This window comes from Rhinolophus hipposideros (genome assembly GCF_964194185.1).
Source record: "Rhinolophus hipposideros genome assembly, chromosome: 12".
NCBI classification, from domain to species: domain Eukaryota; kingdom Metazoa; phylum Chordata; class Mammalia; order Chiroptera; family Rhinolophidae; genus Rhinolophus; species Rhinolophus hipposideros.
The window spans coordinates 9,885,546-9,906,867 of NC_138058.1; the positions used below are offsets into that span (position 1 = coordinate 9,885,546).

Below are 21,322 nucleotides of genomic sequence, written 5' to 3' on the forward strand. Positions count from 1 at the left end.
CTTTGAGGGGAGGAAGAGAAAAGTGGGAAACTCAGCCCCAAACTGCAGACCCGCTGGCCAATGGCAGCACCTGCCCAGCTGCTGGGTCCCTTTCCAAAGTCTGACGGAATCCCCACTTCGCCTGCTCTGTTCTCGGAGGACGATGAATGCAACTGGTCACTTCCTCTGGCCATCAAGACCCCAGCGCTCTGTTGCCTCTGTGTCAGCTGAGATCAGCTTCGAAGGGCCTGGAATCTCACTGTCTGAACTCTGCCTCCTTCCACAGCAGGAAGGAGAGCAGAAACGCATCGTCTAACGCAGGGGGGTCCAAACTGCGGCGCAGGGGCCAACTGCAGCCCGCAATCCATTGTTAATTGGCTCGCAGCAAATTCCAAAAATATATTTAGGTTACTTAAATAAACCAGGTGAGGCAATACGTACTTCACCTCGAGTGAGTGGCCCGGCTGTTTGTGTATTTTACCGCATGTGGCCTTTGGTGAAAACTGTTGAAAAAAGTTTGGACACCCCTGGTTTAAAGCGACGCCTCAGTTACCTTTTAAACAAGGACAGTCTCCATACCTGAGTTGCCGATCGTGGCTGAAGTCCGGGCTAGGCTGGCACTGGCTAGCGTCCTGGGAGGTGGAAGCTGGTGTGGTCAGGCTCAGAGTTGGGGGGAGCACAGCTGCAGGGCTGCTGAACTGGGGCATCAAGCTGCCCACTGAGTGGCCACTTCCCTGTATCATCTGGGAGCTTCTCATTGGCTTGGGACCCTGTTGCATCATTTTAACGAGAAAGGTAAAAGGCAGACTCACCTCCAGTGTCATCTCTCTGGGAATCCTCCCTAGAACCTTGTTCTACCCTCCTTGGTTTTTTGTCTAACTTAAGATCTACTGACTACATACTGAATTCTTTTGATCTTACGGCTATCTTTCCCTAGGATTGTAAACACCTCAAGGATTTTTGAATCTTGGTGCCTAGGGCAGTGTCAGGTGCCCAGCAAGCAAGACACAGATGTGCGTTGAACCAAACAACTTTCTATTTCACAAATTCCACTCTAGATGTGAGGATCCCAGGCGTCCTCCTGCCCCAGGGCCTTTGCACTGGCTGATTCCTCTATATGTAATGTTCTTCCCCGATAGCAATATACCCCACTCCTTCATTCCCTCAGGCCTTTGCTCAAGTATTATCTTCTCAGTGAGGCCTTCTCTGGCCACCTGGTTAAAACTCCAACCCATCACCCACCTTCACCAGCATCCTTGAATTGCCGTTTTTCACACTGCGGTTTTCACTTATTTGTATCTCTCTCCCCACTGGCACCAGAGATCCTTTTTTTCTTTTCTTTTGTGTTCATTGCTATCCCTTGGTGCCTAAAGCTTAGTGCCTGGCATGCAGTGAGTGCTCAATAAGTATTTATTGAGTGAAATAACAAATGAATGAAGGGAAGGGCTTGGTTTGCTTTTGGATTTTCTATTCTGTTTCATTGACTGTCCATTCATACGATGGCACCACAGTGTTTTAATTCTCAGACTCTTTCAATATCAAATAGTGTCAATCCTGCCTCAGTTTTTTCTTTTCCAAAATTTTCTTGGCTATTCTCAGCCATTCAGTTTTCTTCTGACTGTCAGAACCAAAAGGCTGTATTTTAAAGGGTGAACCCTTAAATCTGGGTGAAGATGGACTAAACTCTCTTATACATGTACTTCTCCACATTTTATTGTCCATTATCTGTTTAAGTTTCTAGAGCCCCCACTAGACTAGAAACACCCTGAGGTCAAGGTCAGCTCTTCTTCCTCTCTGTTCCCCTGGGGGCTGGTGAGCAGCAGGAGCTCAGCGGAGGTTTACGGGGTCCTTGAATATGTGTGCGAACACGAGGCAGAGGGAGGGGCTTATCCCGTGACCTTTCAGAAGCAGGGGCTCAGGACCTCTTATTCTATTCGAGTGCCAGTTATTGACTGCAGACCTCATCAGATGCAAGGTCACTGGTGGCTTTTAGTAAGTGGTAATGGCTCTGAGGGCTTTGCAGAGAATCTGGGGCACTGGGAGGGGCATGGTGGCCCTGGGGAAAGGGACAACGGACGGGAGTGGATAACCTTTGTTCTCCCACTGATCCTGGCTAAGACCGAGAGTAGATGATGAGACTGAGGACACATGTGTGGGGAAGTTTACCTGGGTTGATATCACACTCGATTCTCTGAGCAGGTGCTGGTTTGTGACCTGGACAGAGGCGATCTGCCCCGAAAGCTGAGGGCTGGCGGTGAGCGGCGACTGGGATTCCTGGGCCGACTTCTGCGGGAGCTGCTGCTGAGTGTCAGGCCGCTGGGCACTGCTGAAGCTCAGGGAGACGGCTGGCTGCTGCAGAAACATCTGGAAGCACAACAGGAATGCCTTTAAGCTTGGGGTCACAGGGGCCTCCACAGGCCTGCACTTGTTTTGTCTGTCCACGGGAAGAGGTCCGCTTTCCCGCGCTCTCTGACCTGCATGGGAAGCACTCATTCGCTCAACATGGAGACACTGAGGGTCTGTGATATCACGAGCATAGCACCACACCCCAGAGACGGAGCAGTGGGCCAGAGAGACACTGGGCCTGTCTCTGGAAGGTTCCACTGTCTAGTGACGGGGGTCTAATAGTGTCAAGACAGTTAGACCCAGAGGGTCTATTGATGATTTGTACTCGCATAGAGTCTGGGCTGCCTTATCAGTTTCTTATTAGAAGGGAGAAACATCTTGTCAATGGAATGAATGATGCAATAATGGGGGCAGAGAGTTGGCTCACCAGTAGCGTGGGTTCCATTGTCCTGGCAGAAGGACCAGGCCCTGTGCCCGGCCTTGAATCTCTGACCAGTGACCAGGGTCTGTACCCAGATTGTGGATGGATACCTTCAACTCAGTGCTCCCAACTGGGAAGGCAAATCTGCTCCCATTAGGTAGGTGACTGCTGCCCCAGGAAGGCAAATGACATAACATCAAATCCATGTGCTTTAAAATCATGTTTAAGGATAAGCTTTATCATCATGATACTCTCTATGGACCATGTCATCTAAGATGTATCACAACGAAGAGGCTGTGTGTGATCCATTAGCCGGGTGATTTCAATATGAAAGGTGTGGGAGGATTTGATCAAGTTAATAAAGAGTGTCGAAATTTTGTGATAACATCGATCTACCTCATTTATAAGTTTGGAGTATTTGATGACAAAGAATTGCGTAAGCGCTAACAAAGATTTGACTTCTCAGGTTTATGTCTGCCTTGTTAGGTATGTGACATGTGTTTCGGAGATTTAAATATACCAAATTTGTAAATTAATGGCTTTGGTTGATAATTTTGGTTATTTACAATTTGTTAAATTTATAAACTAACTGCACACAAACCAAAACAAATAAAAGCATTGGTCCTTTTAGGCCAAATTTGTAGATTTGTGAATAAAATAATTATCTGTAAGCTGACTCTAAAGGCTTAAGAAAAAACAGCTTTAATGGTTTGAGTATTAATTTAAACTTAAGACCTATGTCTGGCTCTTTTACAAAAGCTACCTGGAGTTCGCTGAGGCAGCACATGGAGTAAAAACGTCAGCTGATATTACCTCTGTGCTGGTTCTTGACCAAGCACCCCACTTCCTTTTAGGCCTCTAGTTTTGTGTTCTGCGGGGGAAGACTCTCTTCTTCCTGGCCTCTGGAGTTTGAACCTCTATTCCTGCAGTCAGTGAGTACAGCCTCACCCCCAGCACAGAACCCACAAGCCTACACTTGTGGAGCGGTTTTTGAGAAAAAGGATGTGGAACCACACCCGGCAGACGCTTGGCGGAGCGCTTAAAGGTCAGGAAGTTCAAGTGTGTGGTTCAGAGGAGGGGTCAGCCATCTTCTGTATCTAGTGCCATCCTTACCTACTTTCCTGTCACGTTCCCAGCCCCAGCACAGGTGCCTGCAGCTTGGAATGAGGGCGCCTCATCCCTTTACAAGTTAAGAAGAAATTTCTGGGTGTCCTCGTCTCAGATTCAGTACCCATTCACTACAGATCCAGGCTGAGGACTAGTGCTTCGTGCAATCCCAGTTCCCCGTTATAATATGGCTTGTTTATAGGGGAACCTATACTTCAGCACTTCCGCAAAAACCCATTACTCACACCCAGTGACTATATTTTTTCTGGTACAATACAATTCACCTTCTGATTATAGTTCAAAGAATCTTTACTTAGGACAGGCAGTATTATCTAGCTTAAATCAGACATACCTTAGTTCAAACTGCAACCCCCCCCACGTACTAGCGATATGACCTTGGGTGATTTTCATAACTTTTCAAAGCCTTAGTTTCCTCATTAATAAAACAGTAACACTAACAGCACACACCTCATACAGGACTAAATGAGAATTATGCTGAGACACAATAAATGTTAGATAATAACAATATTTAAAATGAAAAAGGAGAATTTTGCTCCTTTGTCTCTCTGGGCATATAAAAAAATATCGGAGAAGTGAATGAATGGAATAAATAAATGCATGAATAAACAAATAAATGAAGCTTTTACTCAAAAAAAGAAGGGAAACTGCTTCTGCTTGTGCTATGTCAACGGATCACTTGGTCTGCTACTCTGTCCGATTGACGTATGGTCTCTGAGGCTAGAAACCCTATCCTGTTTAATCTCTGTTTCCCCATAGTGCCTGACACATAATGGGTGTTTGCTGGCTGGCTGGCTGGAAAGATAGATGGGGGCTGAATGGATGGGGAGGTAGACGGATGGAAGGAAGGAAGGATGGATGAATGGATGATACACGAGTGGAAGGAAGAAGGGAAAGAAGGAAGGTAGGAAGAAAGGAAGGGAGGGAGAGAGGGAGGGAAGGAGGAAGGGAAGGAGGTCCAATCAAGGAATACATTTGCCATTGCCACGGGTGTCCTTCCAGACATTTCTCTGAGTAGCCAGGAGAGGGCGTGCATACTCTCAAAAAGAAAGCGAGGCCGCCATCCCCCGACTGCAGGAGGTGACAGAGCCTTTCCCCAGAACAGCTCCATCCAGGTAGCATTGTTGGTGACTCCATCTAGGTGCCAGCACCTCTCCCTCACAACCCAATCTTTTTTCTTTTCTTTTAGATCATACTTAGCAAGCATCACAGGCACACACAGTCTCAGTGAAAGATCTGAGCCAATGAGTAGGAAAGCCCCGTGAGCTTGGATCCAGGACTGTGTTGAGGGTAATCCTGGTTTGCGGCTGTGCACAGCCAGGCCTGTTTTATCAACAACAAAGCAGAATTTTATGGCTTCAGAGGATAACTTCTTCAAAAGGCTCTGCGGTCAATTTTATAGAAAGCATGAGAAAAACAATTCCCTAATTCAAGTGGAAAAAGTTAGCAGAGAAAAAACAGACTGCTAATTTTTCAAGCATGAACCAATCCTAGGCTCACATGTGGTTTGTCATTGTTCTTATCTGCTTACTTCTACAAATACTAATTACTATGGAACATTTCAGAAGTACCCAAAATAGAGATACTCTGTAAGGAAATCCCCATATCATCACTGGGGGTTTATCAATGTTTTGCCATTCTTATTTAATCTACACCCCCCCACTTTTAGGGGGGAGGAGTGGAGTAATTTTTACTTGTTTTTCTTTATGATTAAATCATATAGCTTTTTTTTTAAAAAAAAAATAAGTTTGATTAAGCATTTTGGAACGTATTTCTTTAAAACTTTAAACTTGCAAAAATGCAAGAAGGCAGACTACTAGAGGAAATGTTCTCTGGTTTGACTATCTGTGGATTTCCATGTTCTCTGGAAAATTCCACTGCAAAGATAAGGTTACAGGAATAAAAACAGGGAAGGGACGCACTGGAGACAGAGTCTAAAGGCTTGATTTCCACGTGTTCCTTACAGTTAGTTCCTTGTGTCGCCTGTTATTTTAGAATTCAGCCTTCATGTTAAATAGGCAGGAAACAGAAAAGTCTGGGCTCTGAGGAGGATGTTCATGTGCCTACCTTCCTTTTAGTTAGCAGTTTCTGACTCAGTTTCCCCCTTCCTGTTAGTATAAAAATCCCATTGAAATAATCGGAGTCAGGCAAATCCTAGGGGTTGGACTCTGGGTCAGTGAGAAAAGAATACATCTGGGAAAGAATAAGTGAAAAGCGATTTTGACACCTCAATGATTGCATTTCTTCTCATGTAAACAGTGCAGTCTTTTCCTTTGTCAGTTTCGGGGGTGTCCCTGAAGAGGTGGGGGTGGGAGGGAGCAGCAGGGCTCTGGGGGTGGCCATGGCTTTCTCAGCAGAGCCAGGCACACACAGGCTGGGGTGACAGTGGGGGTAGGGGTGAGTCCTTGCTCACCTCTGGCCTCTTGCAGGAGCCAGCACTTCAGGGGAGCCCAGGACACAGGACGGCTACCTAGGTGTCCCCCTCTGCCTAGTAACTCTGCATCATTGTGCGCTTATCCCAGCGTGCATGCCTTAGGACGCCGTGCCCGCACAGGGCCTGCCTATCGGGGTGTCATTGCCCTTCAGGAGCTGTGTGGCCGGTGGAGTGTCTGTGTGGACAGTCGGGGAGAGGGGCAGGGACGTGCTGCAGGTGTTTCCCAAGGGGTCTCTTCTGCATCTTTGTGTCTCTCCTATGGGGGTGCAAAGGCTCACAGCTGTCAGGGCAGACTCCGAAATTAGCTACAATTACCTTTACAATTAAAGGCTGGGTCCAAAGATGCACTTTGGAAGAAAAACAGCCCTGGCCTGACATAAGTGACACTCGGTAAAAATAACTTATCCTTGAAAGAGATCCAATATAAAGATTTTCCTCGAAGACGAAACTCTCAAAAGGATGTAAAAAAGTGACAACTGGGGGTCGTAGTTAAAAGCTGCTGCTGTCAGAGCACGCAGACTGCCTCCGTTGGCATGGGGTGGCCCGGAGGTGCCAGCATACAGATCCCCAGTCCCCAGCTCCCCCTACTGTCCCCATCAGGGTGTAGATGTCATCACTTCCCATTATCTCCCTCCATTCATGCTTTGGATAAGAGGAAGCAGAGCAGCCTGGGCTGGGCGCTGGGAAAGCGACGTCACACGGGGACTATAGGAGGGCTGGCGCTTCTAACCCGGAAGGATGCAGGCTGGCAGCCGTGCGGGGCAATTCACCAACAGACCCATGGATGAACATGCATTGGGGCAGCAAACACGTGCCTGACGCAGAGAGGGGAGAATGAAGAGGTGTCATGCACATTTCACGTGTCAGGCAAATTTCACGTTTGGCCCAGAGTTGGGGACAGAGGAGGTGGCATTCATTCCTCGTGCTCCTTCTGTAGTGGTTTCAATACGCCGAGTAAGTAAGCAGGACTCATGCAGTCCTGCCTGCCCTGAGAGGGTGGGTAAGGACACCCCACGGAGTGGGGAGGACAGACCACGCTGGACCACGGGCCCAGGCCGGAGCATCACCTGGACACTGGAGTCCTGGACCAGGCAGAGCTGCTCCTGGATCTTGTGGAGCTCTTCCTGCTGCCACCGGATATTGGCCTGCAGGATGCGCGTCCGCTGCTCCAGCTGGTCTTTGATGGTCTGGAACACGCTGAACTGTGCCGGGAACTTCCAGGTGGAATCAGAAAACGTAACCAGATGACAGAGTTATTTCCGCCTCGCAGACAAGACGCTGCTGCTGTTCTGAGGGGCACAGCCCACTTTCCTTCCCATCCCTTCTCCACTCTTTCCAAGTGTCCTAATGAGTGACCCACAGCCGGCTGGGAGTTCAGCAGTGAGCAGGGGCTATGGATTACGGCTGGGTGTCCCAGGGGTCCCCCTGTGAGCTTTTCTCAGGACCACCAGAACCTGCGGGACAAATTTACTAATGGTTTTGGAGATGACTGTCAAAAGCTGGGTATCAGAGACCCCCCCTTTCCTTTCCCCCCTCTCATCTAGGTCATGATAATTTGCATGTGACAGCTTCATGGGCAATTTTGGGTCCTATCATTATCTTAAATCTGATCCTGGACAGCAGGGCTCTTCTGCAACAATTCCCGAATGACCTTGAATTTGATGGTGTGTTTCACAGGAGTCCTGCTCTCCAAACCGGCCTTCCTGGGGCCACAGAGGCCTTGTCACCCTCCCTCCTCTCCCCCAGGCTCACTTGTGGCGACGCACTTCTCGAAAATCTGTGCAAAAGTGAACTAAGGAGAAGGACAATACAAGGGCCTAACCTTTACCCCGAGGGGAACACCGGCAGAGGTGACCTTGTAGGACGGACATAGAAAGCTGCTTTGCCGAGAGCACTTTCTCCCCTTCCTTTCACTTCTGAATCCCTTTCTGGGGTGGAGATCGGCCTCAGGAAAACCTTGCAGGTGACCCCTGTCACCACCTATCTACCCCAGCACACGGTTCCTTGCAGGAAACCGATGGAGGGGGTGGACCACGGGATAGGAGGTGAGTTTTAAAATGCCTACACTAGAAGAGTCTATATCACAAAAATCTTCATCAGAATGCAAGTGATCAAAGCAATCGGGGGATTTTGAAAGAGCATTCGATTGAGAAAGAAAACAAGCTGGATCGGATACTTAATTCAAAAAGCAAAACACAAGAGCCTCTGTGGTGAGTTCCACAAATCAGGACACATTCAGAAACAGTCCTGACAAGTCCAGTGGAGACCCTCTGGGTTGAGGGGGCTGGGCAGTCCTTGGGGAGCCAGCACTGCAGTTCATCACAGTTACTTCTAGAACGATTCTTATTCTCTTCCAGGATGCCTAAGCGTTATATTCATGACTGTGGTCTTTTGGATAAAGAGATCCATTCTAACTTAGAGACATTTTAGAAACACAGCGTGAAGCAAAATCGCCAGTTACGCAGATCTCCATTACCTAGATTTTGGATTTTATTTTTCCCCCTTTTCCCTGACAAGGTGCTACACTGACAACATCAGTGAGGGGAAAGAGAAAAAAAAGAGAAAACTCTTTCTTTCACATGGGGTAGGTATGAAAAGAACAGTCTAACTGGAAGGGTCCGCATTATGCAAGAGTGTCTTAAAGAGCATAATTATTATTAAGTCGAATATGCCCAATAGACTAAAAACTGTTACTATTAAAATTAGAATCCCAAAGGGCCTTAACCACACTACTGTGCAATATAAAACAAAGACATGCTTTACTATTCAAGAACTGGCAGTTAAAGGAGTTCTAATTTCATGTGCCTTTGGATTGAAAAAGTTATGAATTTCATACCAAATGTGCCTGGAAATTTGACCAGAAAAAAAGTTTTTTTTTTTCTTTTCCCTAATGAGAATGAATACAGACTATTTTAATTAGTTGACTCCAAATGAGTAGCTTTTACATCCTTACTCAAGCCTGACTTGGGGAAGAGGCATGTGCTAGCACGTGTCTTTCACATTCCAGAAAAACATTTGAGACCACTGCTAATGGGACATATGCTCAACCTTTCACCAGGCCGTAGACATATCAGACATCTTCAAACCTCCCTGCTGCAGCACATACCTGGGTTCCTCTTCCCTGCTGACCCTCCACCTCTCTATGTGGCAACCTCCTACTCATATATCCAGGCCCAGCTCAGGTGTCACCTCCTCCAGGAAGCCACCTTGGACTTCCCTAGACAGAATGTTTTATTACGGGTTCTATAAAAACATATGCCCTGCCATTATGGTTTCTGTTTATATGCCTAACTCTACTTAAAACAAGGGCCGTGTTACAAGCATTTCTGCTTCCATCAGACTCGCACACTGACCAACCCAAATACTAACTCACTAAATGTTGTTGAAACAAGGAAGGAATTACTCAGCAAAGCCGTGATCCTTTTTTTAAAAAACAAAACAACAACAACAAAAAAAAGCCCAACAAAAAAACAAAAAACAAATGTGATATTTACAGTATTGGACGCATAGCTTTTAGACAGTTTCAGCGTCTTCCTGTGACACGTGGCCTAATTCAGACCTTTGCTAAAACATCATGAGCAATTTGGAGTTATAAAAAATGAAGAGGAACATGGAAAAGTGGCAGGGAGATGAACAAAGACTGTTGAAAAGATCTGAGAAACAGACGCTAGCGAAAAGAGCAGGGTGGATGTCTCTAGAAAACATGAGAATGGCGAAGGGGACAGGCATAAAAACCAAGGCTGTAGCTTGGCATGCCCCACCTGCAAGATGGCAAAAATAGTCCCTATTTGGGGGTCTTGGTTTGGTACCTATGTGCGTGACGCATGTCGGCACCAATGCACCCACACGCTCCAGAGGGCAGCACGCACTGTGTCTTGGGGAAGTTCCACGACCTGTTCCCCGACACTCCCAGTCCCAGACTCACCTGTGCCATGGGGGCAGGTGGGTTCTGTAAAATGGCCTGAGGCAGGAGCTGCTGTGTGAGGTCACAGGACACCGGGGCAGTCAGGGGAGCCTGGGGAAGAGAAGGGCTCTGTTAACCCTCACAGAGGTCCAGGGGTGTGGTCACTCAGTGGGCTTACAGGAGGCCCTTCCACACTAGAGTGAAGAGCTCACTTCTGGAAAGCACAGGCGCGTGTTCCGTGGGCAAAGGCGGGGTAGCAGGCTGGCGCAGCACGCAGGCGGTCCTCGAGTGAGGTCACTCAGGGTGCATGATGCATGATGCCTCTGCCAAGCCATGACTCCCTGTTGGAGCTTGGCACCTCGCACCACTTCCCTCCCTTGTGTCCTGTTCTAGACTCCATTCTTGGTGGGTTTGGTTGCTCTTCTCCCATACTAATAAATTCTTAGCAGTGCCACTGAGCAGTATGAAGGGGGTCGTATGTACAACCAGTGCTGGCTTTGCGTGTGCTCCTTACCCGTTCTCTCAACACTAAGGCAGAGGGCCAGACGTGCCGGGCGCACCTGTCTGTAGACTCACCCGGGACGCTGGGGCAACTCGCCAGACTCTGCCTGGAATCCGTCAGACTCCTAGGGAGTCAGGTGAGTGACAGGCCTTGCTCCCCATCACTCGGGTGGGCGGGGAGAAATTGTATAAAAACAGGAAAAGAAACCCTCAGCCTCAAGGGCTCTTTGACATTTTTTAAAAGAAAAGTAAAAGCATTCTGAAGTTATTCCGAAAGCGCCCCGAGCCTCTCGGCTCTATAAAAGCAGCCCAAATGGAAAGTGCTCCTCGGGACAACACAGGGAGGAAACAACAGCAGGAGACTTCGTTTTGAGGGAGAAATCCCAGGCACAGGGCTACACCAGAGACTGGGTTGGGTTCTCCAGTTGTTGTTGCCTGTACAGCTGGGAGGAAATGGAAGAACTGTGACGCCATTGGTGGCAGAAAGAATTTTAATGGACAGCCACATACGGGCAAAATGGTGGTCATAGCTTACAAGCTTGTCTAAGAGTGCCTACAGAGAAAGAAAGAGGCATATTTTGTTTGACAATAAGATGTGTCACCCAAGCTTTTCAAGCAGCGGGTGCATAACTTTCATGGTGAAGGCAAGGAGGAAGGTGGCCCATTTACCCCCATCTCCAAAATGTCAGCGAGGGATGGGTGTGAGGTATTTGGCAACTGTCTGGACATGATTCCTGAAATTCTTGACATTTCTCCCATCTAGAACTGGAAGGTCTGACCCTCTCTATGGGCGAGTGTGCGACTGCTTTGACCAGGCAGAGGTGATGCTGTGTGACGTCCCCAGCGAGGACACACAAGGCCATGCAGCTTCTGCCCGGCTCTTGTGGGAAGGTCCCTCTGCAGATGTTTCCTCTTGGAACCCAGTCACCGTGCCAGGAGAAGCCCAAAGCATGGAGAGGCCTGTGCAAGGCATCAGTGGAGGATCTCAGCTGGGGCCCAGCCGTCAGCTGGCCCAGCCCAGGTGAGTGCCACACACCTGGGATATGGATTCCCAGCCCTGGCTGGTGAAGACTCCAATGCCATGCAGCACAGAGGAGCCGTCCCCAGCGCGCCCTCTCTGAGTTCCTGACCCAGAATCTGTGAACGTGAAAAATGACTGTTACTTTATGCCTCTGAATTTGGTGTGGTTCATTATATGGCAGTAGATAACGGGAGTATTGCACATTAGTGATTTTGCAGACAGCCAGTGTGTTTTCTAAGGGGCCACTCACTGCCTGCCATTCTGCAGACGCCTGACATGTATCAGGGACACTGCCGGGTATAGGCAGAGGTACAGTTTTGTTGAGAACCAAACTTCTCAAACATTTTCACTGGAGTGAAACGAGATCCAAAATGGGAGGGTCCTCATCGTGTACCCCTAGAGGTTCCGGGGGTATATGACGCCAGGTTTCAAATTTTGAGCTTTCTCTAATACTCATTTGGATTTTGCATTTAGGAATACCCATCCACGTTAATTTTTGGTATGAAAATGTTTAAAATTAGCTGCCAATTTACCTAGCTTCTCACCCTCTGGCTACCTCACACTTTCAGTCTCTACAAAGAACTGGTTCTCTGGGAAGGGGCAGCACGCCGTCTGGTGGCTTTGCAGGCCTGGCACAGCGTAGCAAGCCCCGGCTGAGCAGTGCAGGGTCACACACATACCGGCATCGTGGCTGCCTGGCTGAGCCCTGGCACAGGGAGCTCTTGGGGCCGGGTGGCCAATCTCGGCACAGCCGTGGTGCTGGCTTCTGCCATCAGCTTGCTCGGAGTGGCTGGAAGAAAGCAACAGATGACCTTCCTGATGCGCACATCAGGGGACCTTGGTCCTGTGTGGATGAAACAAGGGACTGACTGGAATCTCTCAGTCCCGCAGGAGTGGAAGTGGGTTCCAGAGTCATGAAGTCCTGCCAGCCTCCACCCTGGCCTGGAAGCTGGTGGGTGACAGCAGACCGTCCCCAGACTTCATGTCCCCCACTTGCTTCAGCCACACACCTTAGCAGCGTCACTAAAACCAAGCGTGGTTATCTGATCTGCGTGTCACCTGCATTATGTCTGCTTTGTGCAGCAGTGGCAGAACCAGCGTGGGGAGAGGTGAGAGGCAGGGAGCCAGTGGGAGAGGAAGCAAGGAGTGTGAAGCGATGGCAACTTCCGCTTCACAGGCACGTACGGCCTGGGGCCCTTCGCCAGGCTCTGCTCCCCCATCAGACAGGGGGCCCACCCCTGTCCCTGTCCCTATCCACAGCATGACACTCACACGTGGATTCTGACATGGCCGTGTGCGAGGATTTGTGGGAACTTCTTGAGGATGTGGATGGAGAGTGGCTTGTGTTAAGGCCCGAGGTGCCCACATCAAGGGCATTTAAGTGCTGCTGAAGCTCCAGGTTTGAGCCCTTGTCCTGAAACACACAAACACACACAGTCCACATCTCGGCTTCCAGATGATGGGAACAAACTTCCTGACGTCAGTGCTTCTCTAAATGTATAGAAAAATGGAGAGGCTGTTGAGAGAACTACTGCAGCTGTTTGGGATCATTCCAAAGCCGTTCAGGCAGAAGATTCATATATCTCTATACATTTAATCTTTGAGAGGCATGTAGCCTAGAGGAACAGTTACTTTACTTTTTCACCTTGTATCTTGAGTTTTCAGATTTTTGTAAGTGACTTTGCATTTTACTTTGTTCCCTTAACGTTGTCACCTCACTGCCCAGAATCTTGATTTTCCCAGAAGTGTGGGAAGAGGCACGTTCCAGAAATAAGATTGCTGGTGGCACGGGATTGTTAACACACCAGTGAAACAAACGCCTTTGGACCCTCCAGGTACTTCTCACGCTGCCTCCCCGCCTCGCTCCTTCTCTGCAGCCTCAGGGCTCTGGAGTGAAGAAGGGGCAAAGGGCCCATGGCCCCTGCATCTTAACTGATGCTGGCTCCTAGCATTTCTCTGCCTCCAATATATGTATGAGAAAGCAGCTGTGACTTTCCAACACTGAGAAGCTGTCCTCCCGCCCTGCAAGGTGAAGGTGTCTTAGGAATGAAAAAACGGGTATGATCATTCTTAAGCTAAAGAAGAAACATGATGATGACTCTCCTGAGCCGTGTTCCTCCCTAGTCTTGGACGGATGGTGAAATTCCTAGCATCCACTGGGCTAGTTGGTCATGTCCAATGGTCTCAGGTATTAAACCCTTGGGCGTGAGTCTAGTGCTATTCTGCCTCTTGAGTCATGGCTCCAATGAGGGTGGACAGTGTGTGTGTGCCCACGTAGGGCTGAAGTGATTGCTCTGTGACCCACAGGCCTTTATGCAACAGGGAATTACAGATGTGCCTGGATTTGCTGTGCTAAATGTCAGTTTTGAGACTCTACTGCTTCGTCACAGAGCCCCGCCTTGATCAGACCCCTTGCTGGGGGCGTCCCTGGCCCTTGGACATTTGTGAATTGTGTGCTCCTTGGTCTGCAGAGAAATAAGTACAGGAAGTGAGAGTTAGCACTGAAAAACTTTTATCGCCATTTGACATCGCCACACATCACCCAAGCATGGCAGTTTGCCATTCACAGAAGCATTGGTCAGCAACAGATATGACATTAAAACGCCAACTGGTCCATTACCACTGATGGCGTGAAAAGCATTGTCCTGGAGTTTTTTTCTTTAAAAGGGGCCTCCTAACCTGGCAGCCTGAGATCGTGTTTGTGCGTGTATACACATGCGCGTGTTTATGAGAAGTTCCATTGGGCTCTGGGATTCCTGAAGGATCAGAAACTCAATAATGAATTTCAGACTGACTGACATGCATTAAGCCAGTTGTTCTTCAGCTGTGATGTATGGTGTGTCTAACACCTGCCTATGAATGGCTTAATTCCACTCTTGGACATGATACATGATGCGTTATGTGACAGAGCTGGCTAATAAACACTTCCATAAACAGTGACAGGTGTGTCCTATTAGGATACTGGTGATGAATCATCCTATAATGCACCCTGTGTAGCAGCCAGCAAGGGAGGCTCTGAAAAGAGACGGGCAGCTCTCTGGTCTCTAAAGGTGATTTTTTTTTTCTCCCTCCCAACTCGGTCTTTGATGGACCAAAGGTGCTTTTGTTGGACCATTGCTGCTGTGTCAGCCCCGGCCAACGAATATGGATTCTAGGTCACTGGGCAGCCTGGAACTTGAGCCATATTTCAACAATTCTATGCCATCTTTCATCAATTCCCCACCCACATTTTGACATATCTGAAATTGGGATGTGTTCTTCAACTGATGGAAGAAATCCTTATTTCACAGATTTACTGGGCAGCATTTTCTCTGTCATAGTGGGAGATAAAATAATGGTGGGTCTTAGTCAATAGCATCTGTTTTTGATGAAATACAACAACACTCCCTCCCTTGCTTGCTTTCTCTCTCTGTTTTTCTCCCAACATTTGTGTCTGTTTGAAGAATGGCCTTTGAGGAACAGGGCTGGTCTACTTGCAAGTTGCAGAGACGTGGGCACCTGAGATTTCAGGCGGGGGCGGGGGAGGGGGAAGCTGGGGAGGAGGTACGGGCTTCGAGAAGAGAAATATCTCCCAACAGGAGAGCTCCCTGACACGAAGCTGACTCCAGCATGAGGTTAACTAAGGCCTCAGACACAGAAACAGAAAGTCCCCTTGCCACTGACGGCATTGGGAGTGGGGGTGGGGATCCAAGTCCTGGAGGCAATGTAGCAGCACGGAAGCAAAGGGAAGGATGGGGGATGTTGAATTATCCCAGGACTCAATGCGATGATGGAATGACCCCTCCAGCTTTCTATCCGTGGGAGAGACACAAAGTGGACTCCTAACCATTCTTGTAAGGCCCGAACGTCGCCAAACCATGCTTTCAGTCCAGACGCTGTTTCAAATCCAGCTCTGCAAGTTCTAGCCCTCGGCACCCTTGGGTACATTAGTTAATTCTCGGTGCACTTCTGTACCCCAGAGAAGAACCAGGACAATGACAGTGCCCATCTCACAGGAACACCATCGTGGTAAGTAAGGGAACCATGCTGAATGATACTGGGAACATAACAAGAGCTCCATAAATAGGACCTGTTCTTTTGATGATTGCCATTTTTATGATAACAACTCATGGGAGATTCTTCTTAGCCAAACTTGGCCTTGTTGCACCTGGCGGGGATCAGAATACCTTTAGTGCTGAAGGGTGGATGGCCTCGGATGGCGGGTCTTCCAATGCCAGCTCCTGCCTCCTTTCCACCTGGACGTCCGCGTAACTGATCAGGAAATCAAGAGACCACAGCTGGAGTTGGGATGGTCCAAGACGACCACGGCAAAGAGGGCTGCGCAATGCATAACGCCCACTCAGAAGAGTCACCACGAAGGGGGCTAATCCTGGGACTTGTCTGAGAAGGGAGTTTCCTTCGGTGCCTAACTAAGCTCCACTGCAGTGTCTTCTTCTTCTTTTTTTTCCATTCAAATAACATTTATTTATTTTTATTTTTATTTTTTTAAATTTAGTGGGGTGACAATTGTTAATGAAATTACATAATTTCAGGTGTACAATTCTGTATTACATCATCTATAAATCCCATTGCGTGCTCACCACCCAGAGTCAGTTCTCCTTCCATCACCATATATTTGATCCCCCTTACCCTCATCTCCCACCCACCACCCCCTTACCCTCTGGTAACCACTAAACTATTGTCTGTGTCTAAGAGTTTTTCTTTCTCATTTGTTTGTCTTGTTCTTTTGTTGTTTTTGGTTTATATACCACATATCAGTGAAATCATAGGGTTCTCTGCTTTTTCTGTCTGACTTATTTCGCTTAGCATTATAATCTCAAGATCCATCCATGTTGTCACAAATGTTCCTATGTCATCTTTTCTTACTGTTGAATAGTATTCCATAGTGTGTATATACCACAACTTCTTTATCCATTCATCTATCGAAGGACATTTTGGTTGTTTCCATGTCTTGGCCACCGTAAACAAAGCTGCAATGAACATTGGAACAGTGTCTTCTAATGTGACATTCAGAATATCTTCCTTTCCAGGATGTTTTTATTCTCTCCTCCTTTATTTATCTCCTCCATCCCCCATACGAACCCTCCAAACATAATTGTTTTTAAAAACACCTTTTCATCTACAGGATAAGCTTCAGCCTTCAAATTATTAGAAGCCTTTCTTAAAAACCTGCTCAGCCTGGACTATGCATATAGAGAAGTGACATGTCACTTTTTTAGTAATTACGACTTTCAGGAAGTTTTCTCTCAGACCAACCTAGAACTAACCAGACCCAGACTGCCGATTCGTGTCTGGACTCACTTTTTAAATACTGTGTGTAAATCAGCTCAATGTGCTGACCCAGCCATGGCCCTCGCCTGAGATGTCGGCTGAGCAAGGGGCCGGGAAGGGGAAAGTGGCTCTTGGGCCTCTGGTATGCTTGTTATCTTATTTATTCCCTCAGTTCTTTCCCTGCTTTTTTTCTGAGGGTTTCTTTCTAAAATTTGGGAGGTAGAGGATGGAGAGGAGAGCAGGATCGAGGGCAGGGTTTAAAACAGAAGGTGTTGACGATGTCTAGCCTTCCTTGGGGGCAAAGAGACCCTCTGGCCAAGTCCCAGGCTGGGTAGCAGTGGCTGGGACTGGCCTTGGAATTAGAAAGTACTGGCTGCTGAAGTGTACAATGGTGGGCTGGGAAGCAAAAATCATGTTCCTGAGAGCGGGCAAGCAACGTGGTGAGCAGACTCACGGGCCAAGGAAACGAGCATTTCTAGTCTCTCTCCACTTACAAAAGAGTGATTCACTTGTCAACTATACACATGAATGTGTGTATGTACAGTATCTAGTCATCTATCTGTCTGTCGCCTAACCTACCTACCTACCTACCTACCTACCTACCTACCTACCTACCTACCGACCTACCATCCATCACACACACACAATGTAGCCTGGAAGTGCAGATTCTATGTCTCTCTGTCTATTATGTCTCTATACAAAATGCAGCATGCATACATATCTATATGTCTCTCTATCAATCCACTATCATCTATCTGTTTGCACACAGGTAAAATGCAATATGTATGTATGGTATCTGTCTGTCTGTCTGTCTATCTATCTATTATGGATATGTACAAAATGCAGCCCTTCTAACCTTTCTTTCTTTGTTCTCTTCAAATGCTCTTCTCTAGACCCGTGTAAAACTGATTTGTGTTCTTAAAATTTCTGAGGTCAGGGGGAAGAAAAAGAATGACATTTCCCCTGTACCTTTGGGACCTGTGACCCTACATAGGCAGCATCTATAAAATGCTAGATATGTTGCCTCCCTTGGAAGCCCTGCTCCCCCACCCTGGGCTGGGGCTTCCTGAGACCCCCAGGAACTGCTAGGAACCTTTGTCCACTAGCCTCCTGGCTCTTTTTCCAACACAGCTTCAGTTACCAGCAGGGGATTTTAAAGCATTAAAAATGCTTTAAAAAATGCTTTGAGTTATTTAGAGGCAAAATTTTAATTTTCTTCTCAAAACAGTGATAAGGGAAGACTGTGGGATGGATCGAGATGAGGGGAAAATATGTAAGTAGGTCAGTGAAGCAGTAACTTACTAAATAATATCCTGGCAGCCTGAACCAGCTCATGAGGCTTCAGAGGGCTCTGACCGGCAGTCAAAGGAAGTCTGAGCCCTGGTGATCATTCTGTTCACTGCAGAGCGCAGCGTGGGCTCAGCAGAGGAACTCCAGCCCTGGGCTTGGTTCTCAGAAGCTGGGACGAGCTGAGGTGGCGGGGGCTCGGACTGAACTGCCAGGGGCCTCCCCCTCGCCCAGCCCCCAGCCCTTACGCACCTGACCACTGAGTGAGTGCACACGATAAACTCGGGCTTGGAGTTCCACTGGTGGTAGGTGACGTAGTAGTGGGTCTGCAGCCAAATCCACTGCTGGCCTTTGGTCAGAAACCGGTAGCAACACGACTTCCCTTTGCCAAACTGCATCACTGTTGGTAGAAAATGGAGTCTGCGTATAACAAACGTTAACATGAAAACGATCTTTTCCCCCAGAAGCTACTGTTAAAAATACAAGCTTTCAAAAACACAATACCAAACACGGTATATGTCCCCAGTTGGTGCTGTATTTTAAGTGACTATAAGGATAATGGTAAACGATAATGAATTCTTAAACAATGGAGGAATGATCCACTCGCGTTCCCAAAGGCTCAAAAGCTGGAAGAAAAACATCCTCAAATAAGAGCTAATGCAGGCAGATTCTCAAACTGGAGTTTAATTAGGAAGAGGCCCAGGTCTTCTTGGTGCTCATCTTCCCGCCACATAGGAGAGAGGGTCCAGACACTGGGAGAATGGGGCTCAAATTAGACCTGATGGCCGGCTACCTCCAGATGGGTCTGCGGCTGTCAGTCAACGGTTCATCCTCAGCCTGCACGATTCTAAAATAGAGTCGGCTACAGAAGCCTTCCACCCCAGGTCCCCACTGGCGCAGGGCTGTGTGTGTGCGTGTGTGTGTGTGTGTGTGTGTGTGTGTGTGTGTGCCTACAGTAAGTCTGGGGGTGCCCAGGACAGAATGGAGGCTGTTGGGTTATTAGCCTTGGAGGGTAGAGAGCTGGACTGTGGGTCCCAGGAAGAAGAACTGTTTGGGTTTTATTGCCTTAGTGCCTGGAATCTAGCACATCTTTATGCAAACAGTTAAGAGAAAACCTATCTAGGAAACTAAAGCTACAAATGAAGCTGCTGACTCAGATAATGTGGTATCTGAAGCCCAGTCCAGTAAGGCCACAGGGCGGGAGGGAGGGAAAACATCTTGCCCGGGCCACAGGGCTTGTCCTTCAGACACGGAAGGTGATTCTCTGGCCAGGGTGGTCTTTCTCTGTGAGAGTTGGAAGCAGCCAGAGGACTGAAGGAGCCACGTTTGTCACGTTCTCATGTGTCCACAGATCATGTTAAAATGATCCGTGGGGATCTTGTTAAAATGGAGATTCTGATTCCATCGGCCTAGTGGTGGCAGCCTGAGAGTCTGCAAGTCTAGCAAAGTCCTCCTGATGTCCAGGTGGCTGCCCAGGGGTCACCCTGTGAAGAGCAAGGGGCCACCGTTTTAAAGATTGGCCTTAAATTCTAACAGTGGGTCCCCATAGAACTCAAGCCTGGTCTTCTTTCAGCAAGGGCATCAGAGAAGAGAAAATTACAACAGGCACTGCAGACAAGGCGTTTACCCAAAGGCAGTGTTGGCGGTCAGGCCATGGGTCAGGCCACAGGTCATTGTTATTACAAGTGTTCCTGTTCAAAGCAAGGACTCGGCACTGAAAATGCGGCTTTAAATGGTTAGACTCCTCTTGCTAAGGGAGACCCTGGACATGCTTGTCGTTCTCCCTCCCCCATACCAGGGGTCCTGCCTCCCACACCTTTTCCAGGTGTTCCCCTTCCCCAGCTGGGTAAGGGACCCTCCTCTGAGCACCCCCCACCCCCAATATCTTGTGCACATCCTCTTCAAGGCACCGACAACATCCTATGATGTCACCTATTTCTGCATTCCCATCAGACCTTGCTCCTGCAGGGCAGTGAGGAGAGTCTGATCTTCTTTCTGTCCCGGGCCCAGCTGAGTACCTGGCCTGTAGCTGGTGACAGTACTGGTCTGCTCACTACAGAACTGTTACATGAATTCAGTATTTTGGTTTTGCAACGCAGTGTATAACTTTACAAAAGTGACCAGCACCCCTTACGTTTCTGAAGTAAGATGAAATAGGTTGCAAATCTGAGGGGTACTGGAAAGATGTTGGGGGTGGGTTAGGCAGAGCACAGTATATCCCAGCTGAAAACACAACACGGGGGAATCCAGACAAGGAACTCCACCACGCTCCTGGGTCATTTCTGAGCAAAATCTTCCATCTCAGAAAGAAATCGAGTCATGCACAGACTTAAAGGCGAAGGATCCTGTTGTGGGGGCCCTGGGGACAGAGCCAGGGGCCCCTCGGCCCGGGGGTTGGGTGAGTGGTACTTACAGTGCTGGTGACACCTGGCCAGGAGCTCCAGGTCATCGATGTGGTAGTAGTCATAGCCTGAGGTGCCCAAAACTTCAAAAGGCAGGTATCCTATGATTGGCGGGGCTCTGCCAAGGATGACAGGACAATTCATCAGAGAGGACTCACCATGGTGGTCATGCCTCAACGCGGAGGGTACAGTTTGCACGATTAATGATAATTGTGGAGGACTCGTTTCTCAAGAACAAGGGCAGGGAAATAATTTTGCAGTGGTCAAGCACGGAGAGGCTGGGTTTTCCAAAGTACTCAGTTTTGTTGGCATTTAGACACTCGGTTCCCTCCACATAACCTGGCCCAAATGATAACAAACGTTATAATTACTGAATAATAAAAAAAAAAACAGCTATAGGTTGGGTCAGCCTAACCCCGAAGTATAATTTAAAAAAAAAAGGAAAGGGTGGGGAAGGGAGATTGCTAACTCTTAAACTGTGGAAAAGTGTCACAAAAGAAAGAGGATTTAGGCTAAGGAAACAAAAGGATGTTGAAAGAAATAAAATGAGAAGTCTCTCTCACTTCCGTTCCTGCCTTCCTGGGAGCTGGAGGGAGTTCCAAGGGGGATGGGGGATTGAGGAGTTGGAGTG

At 48.1% G+C, this 21,322-nt stretch overlaps 1 protein-coding gene across 4 annotated transcripts in view; it reads right to left on the reverse strand.

The window, feature by feature from the left end:
• Positions 1 to 21,322, reverse strand: part of NPAS2 (neuronal PAS domain protein 2) — a 149,082-nt gene that overhangs the window by 5,510 nt on the left and 122,250 nt on the right. For 2 of the 4 annotated variants that reach the window (XM_081069231.1, XM_081069233.1), the window contains exons 10-18: positions 20,703 to 20,809; positions 18,542 to 18,689; positions 15,898 to 16,048; positions 13,004 to 13,145; positions 12,412 to 12,521; positions 10,231 to 10,320; positions 7,373 to 7,519; positions 2,146 to 2,343; positions 559 to 749 (exon numbers count right to left, since the gene is read on the reverse strand). In XM_081069231.1, coding sequence (XP_080925357.1) covers positions 559 to 749; positions 2,146 to 2,343; positions 7,373 to 7,519; positions 10,231 to 10,320; positions 12,412 to 12,521; positions 13,004 to 13,145; positions 15,898 to 16,048; positions 18,542 to 18,689; positions 20,703 to 20,809 — 1,284 coding nt within the window. The remainder of the gene's footprint in view (positions 1 to 558; positions 750 to 2,145; positions 2,344 to 7,372; positions 7,520 to 10,230; positions 10,321 to 12,411; positions 12,522 to 13,003; positions 13,146 to 15,897; positions 16,049 to 18,541; positions 18,690 to 20,702; positions 20,810 to 21,322) is intronic. The other 2 variants (XM_081069232.1, XM_081069234.1) reach the window with 1 other exon arrangement.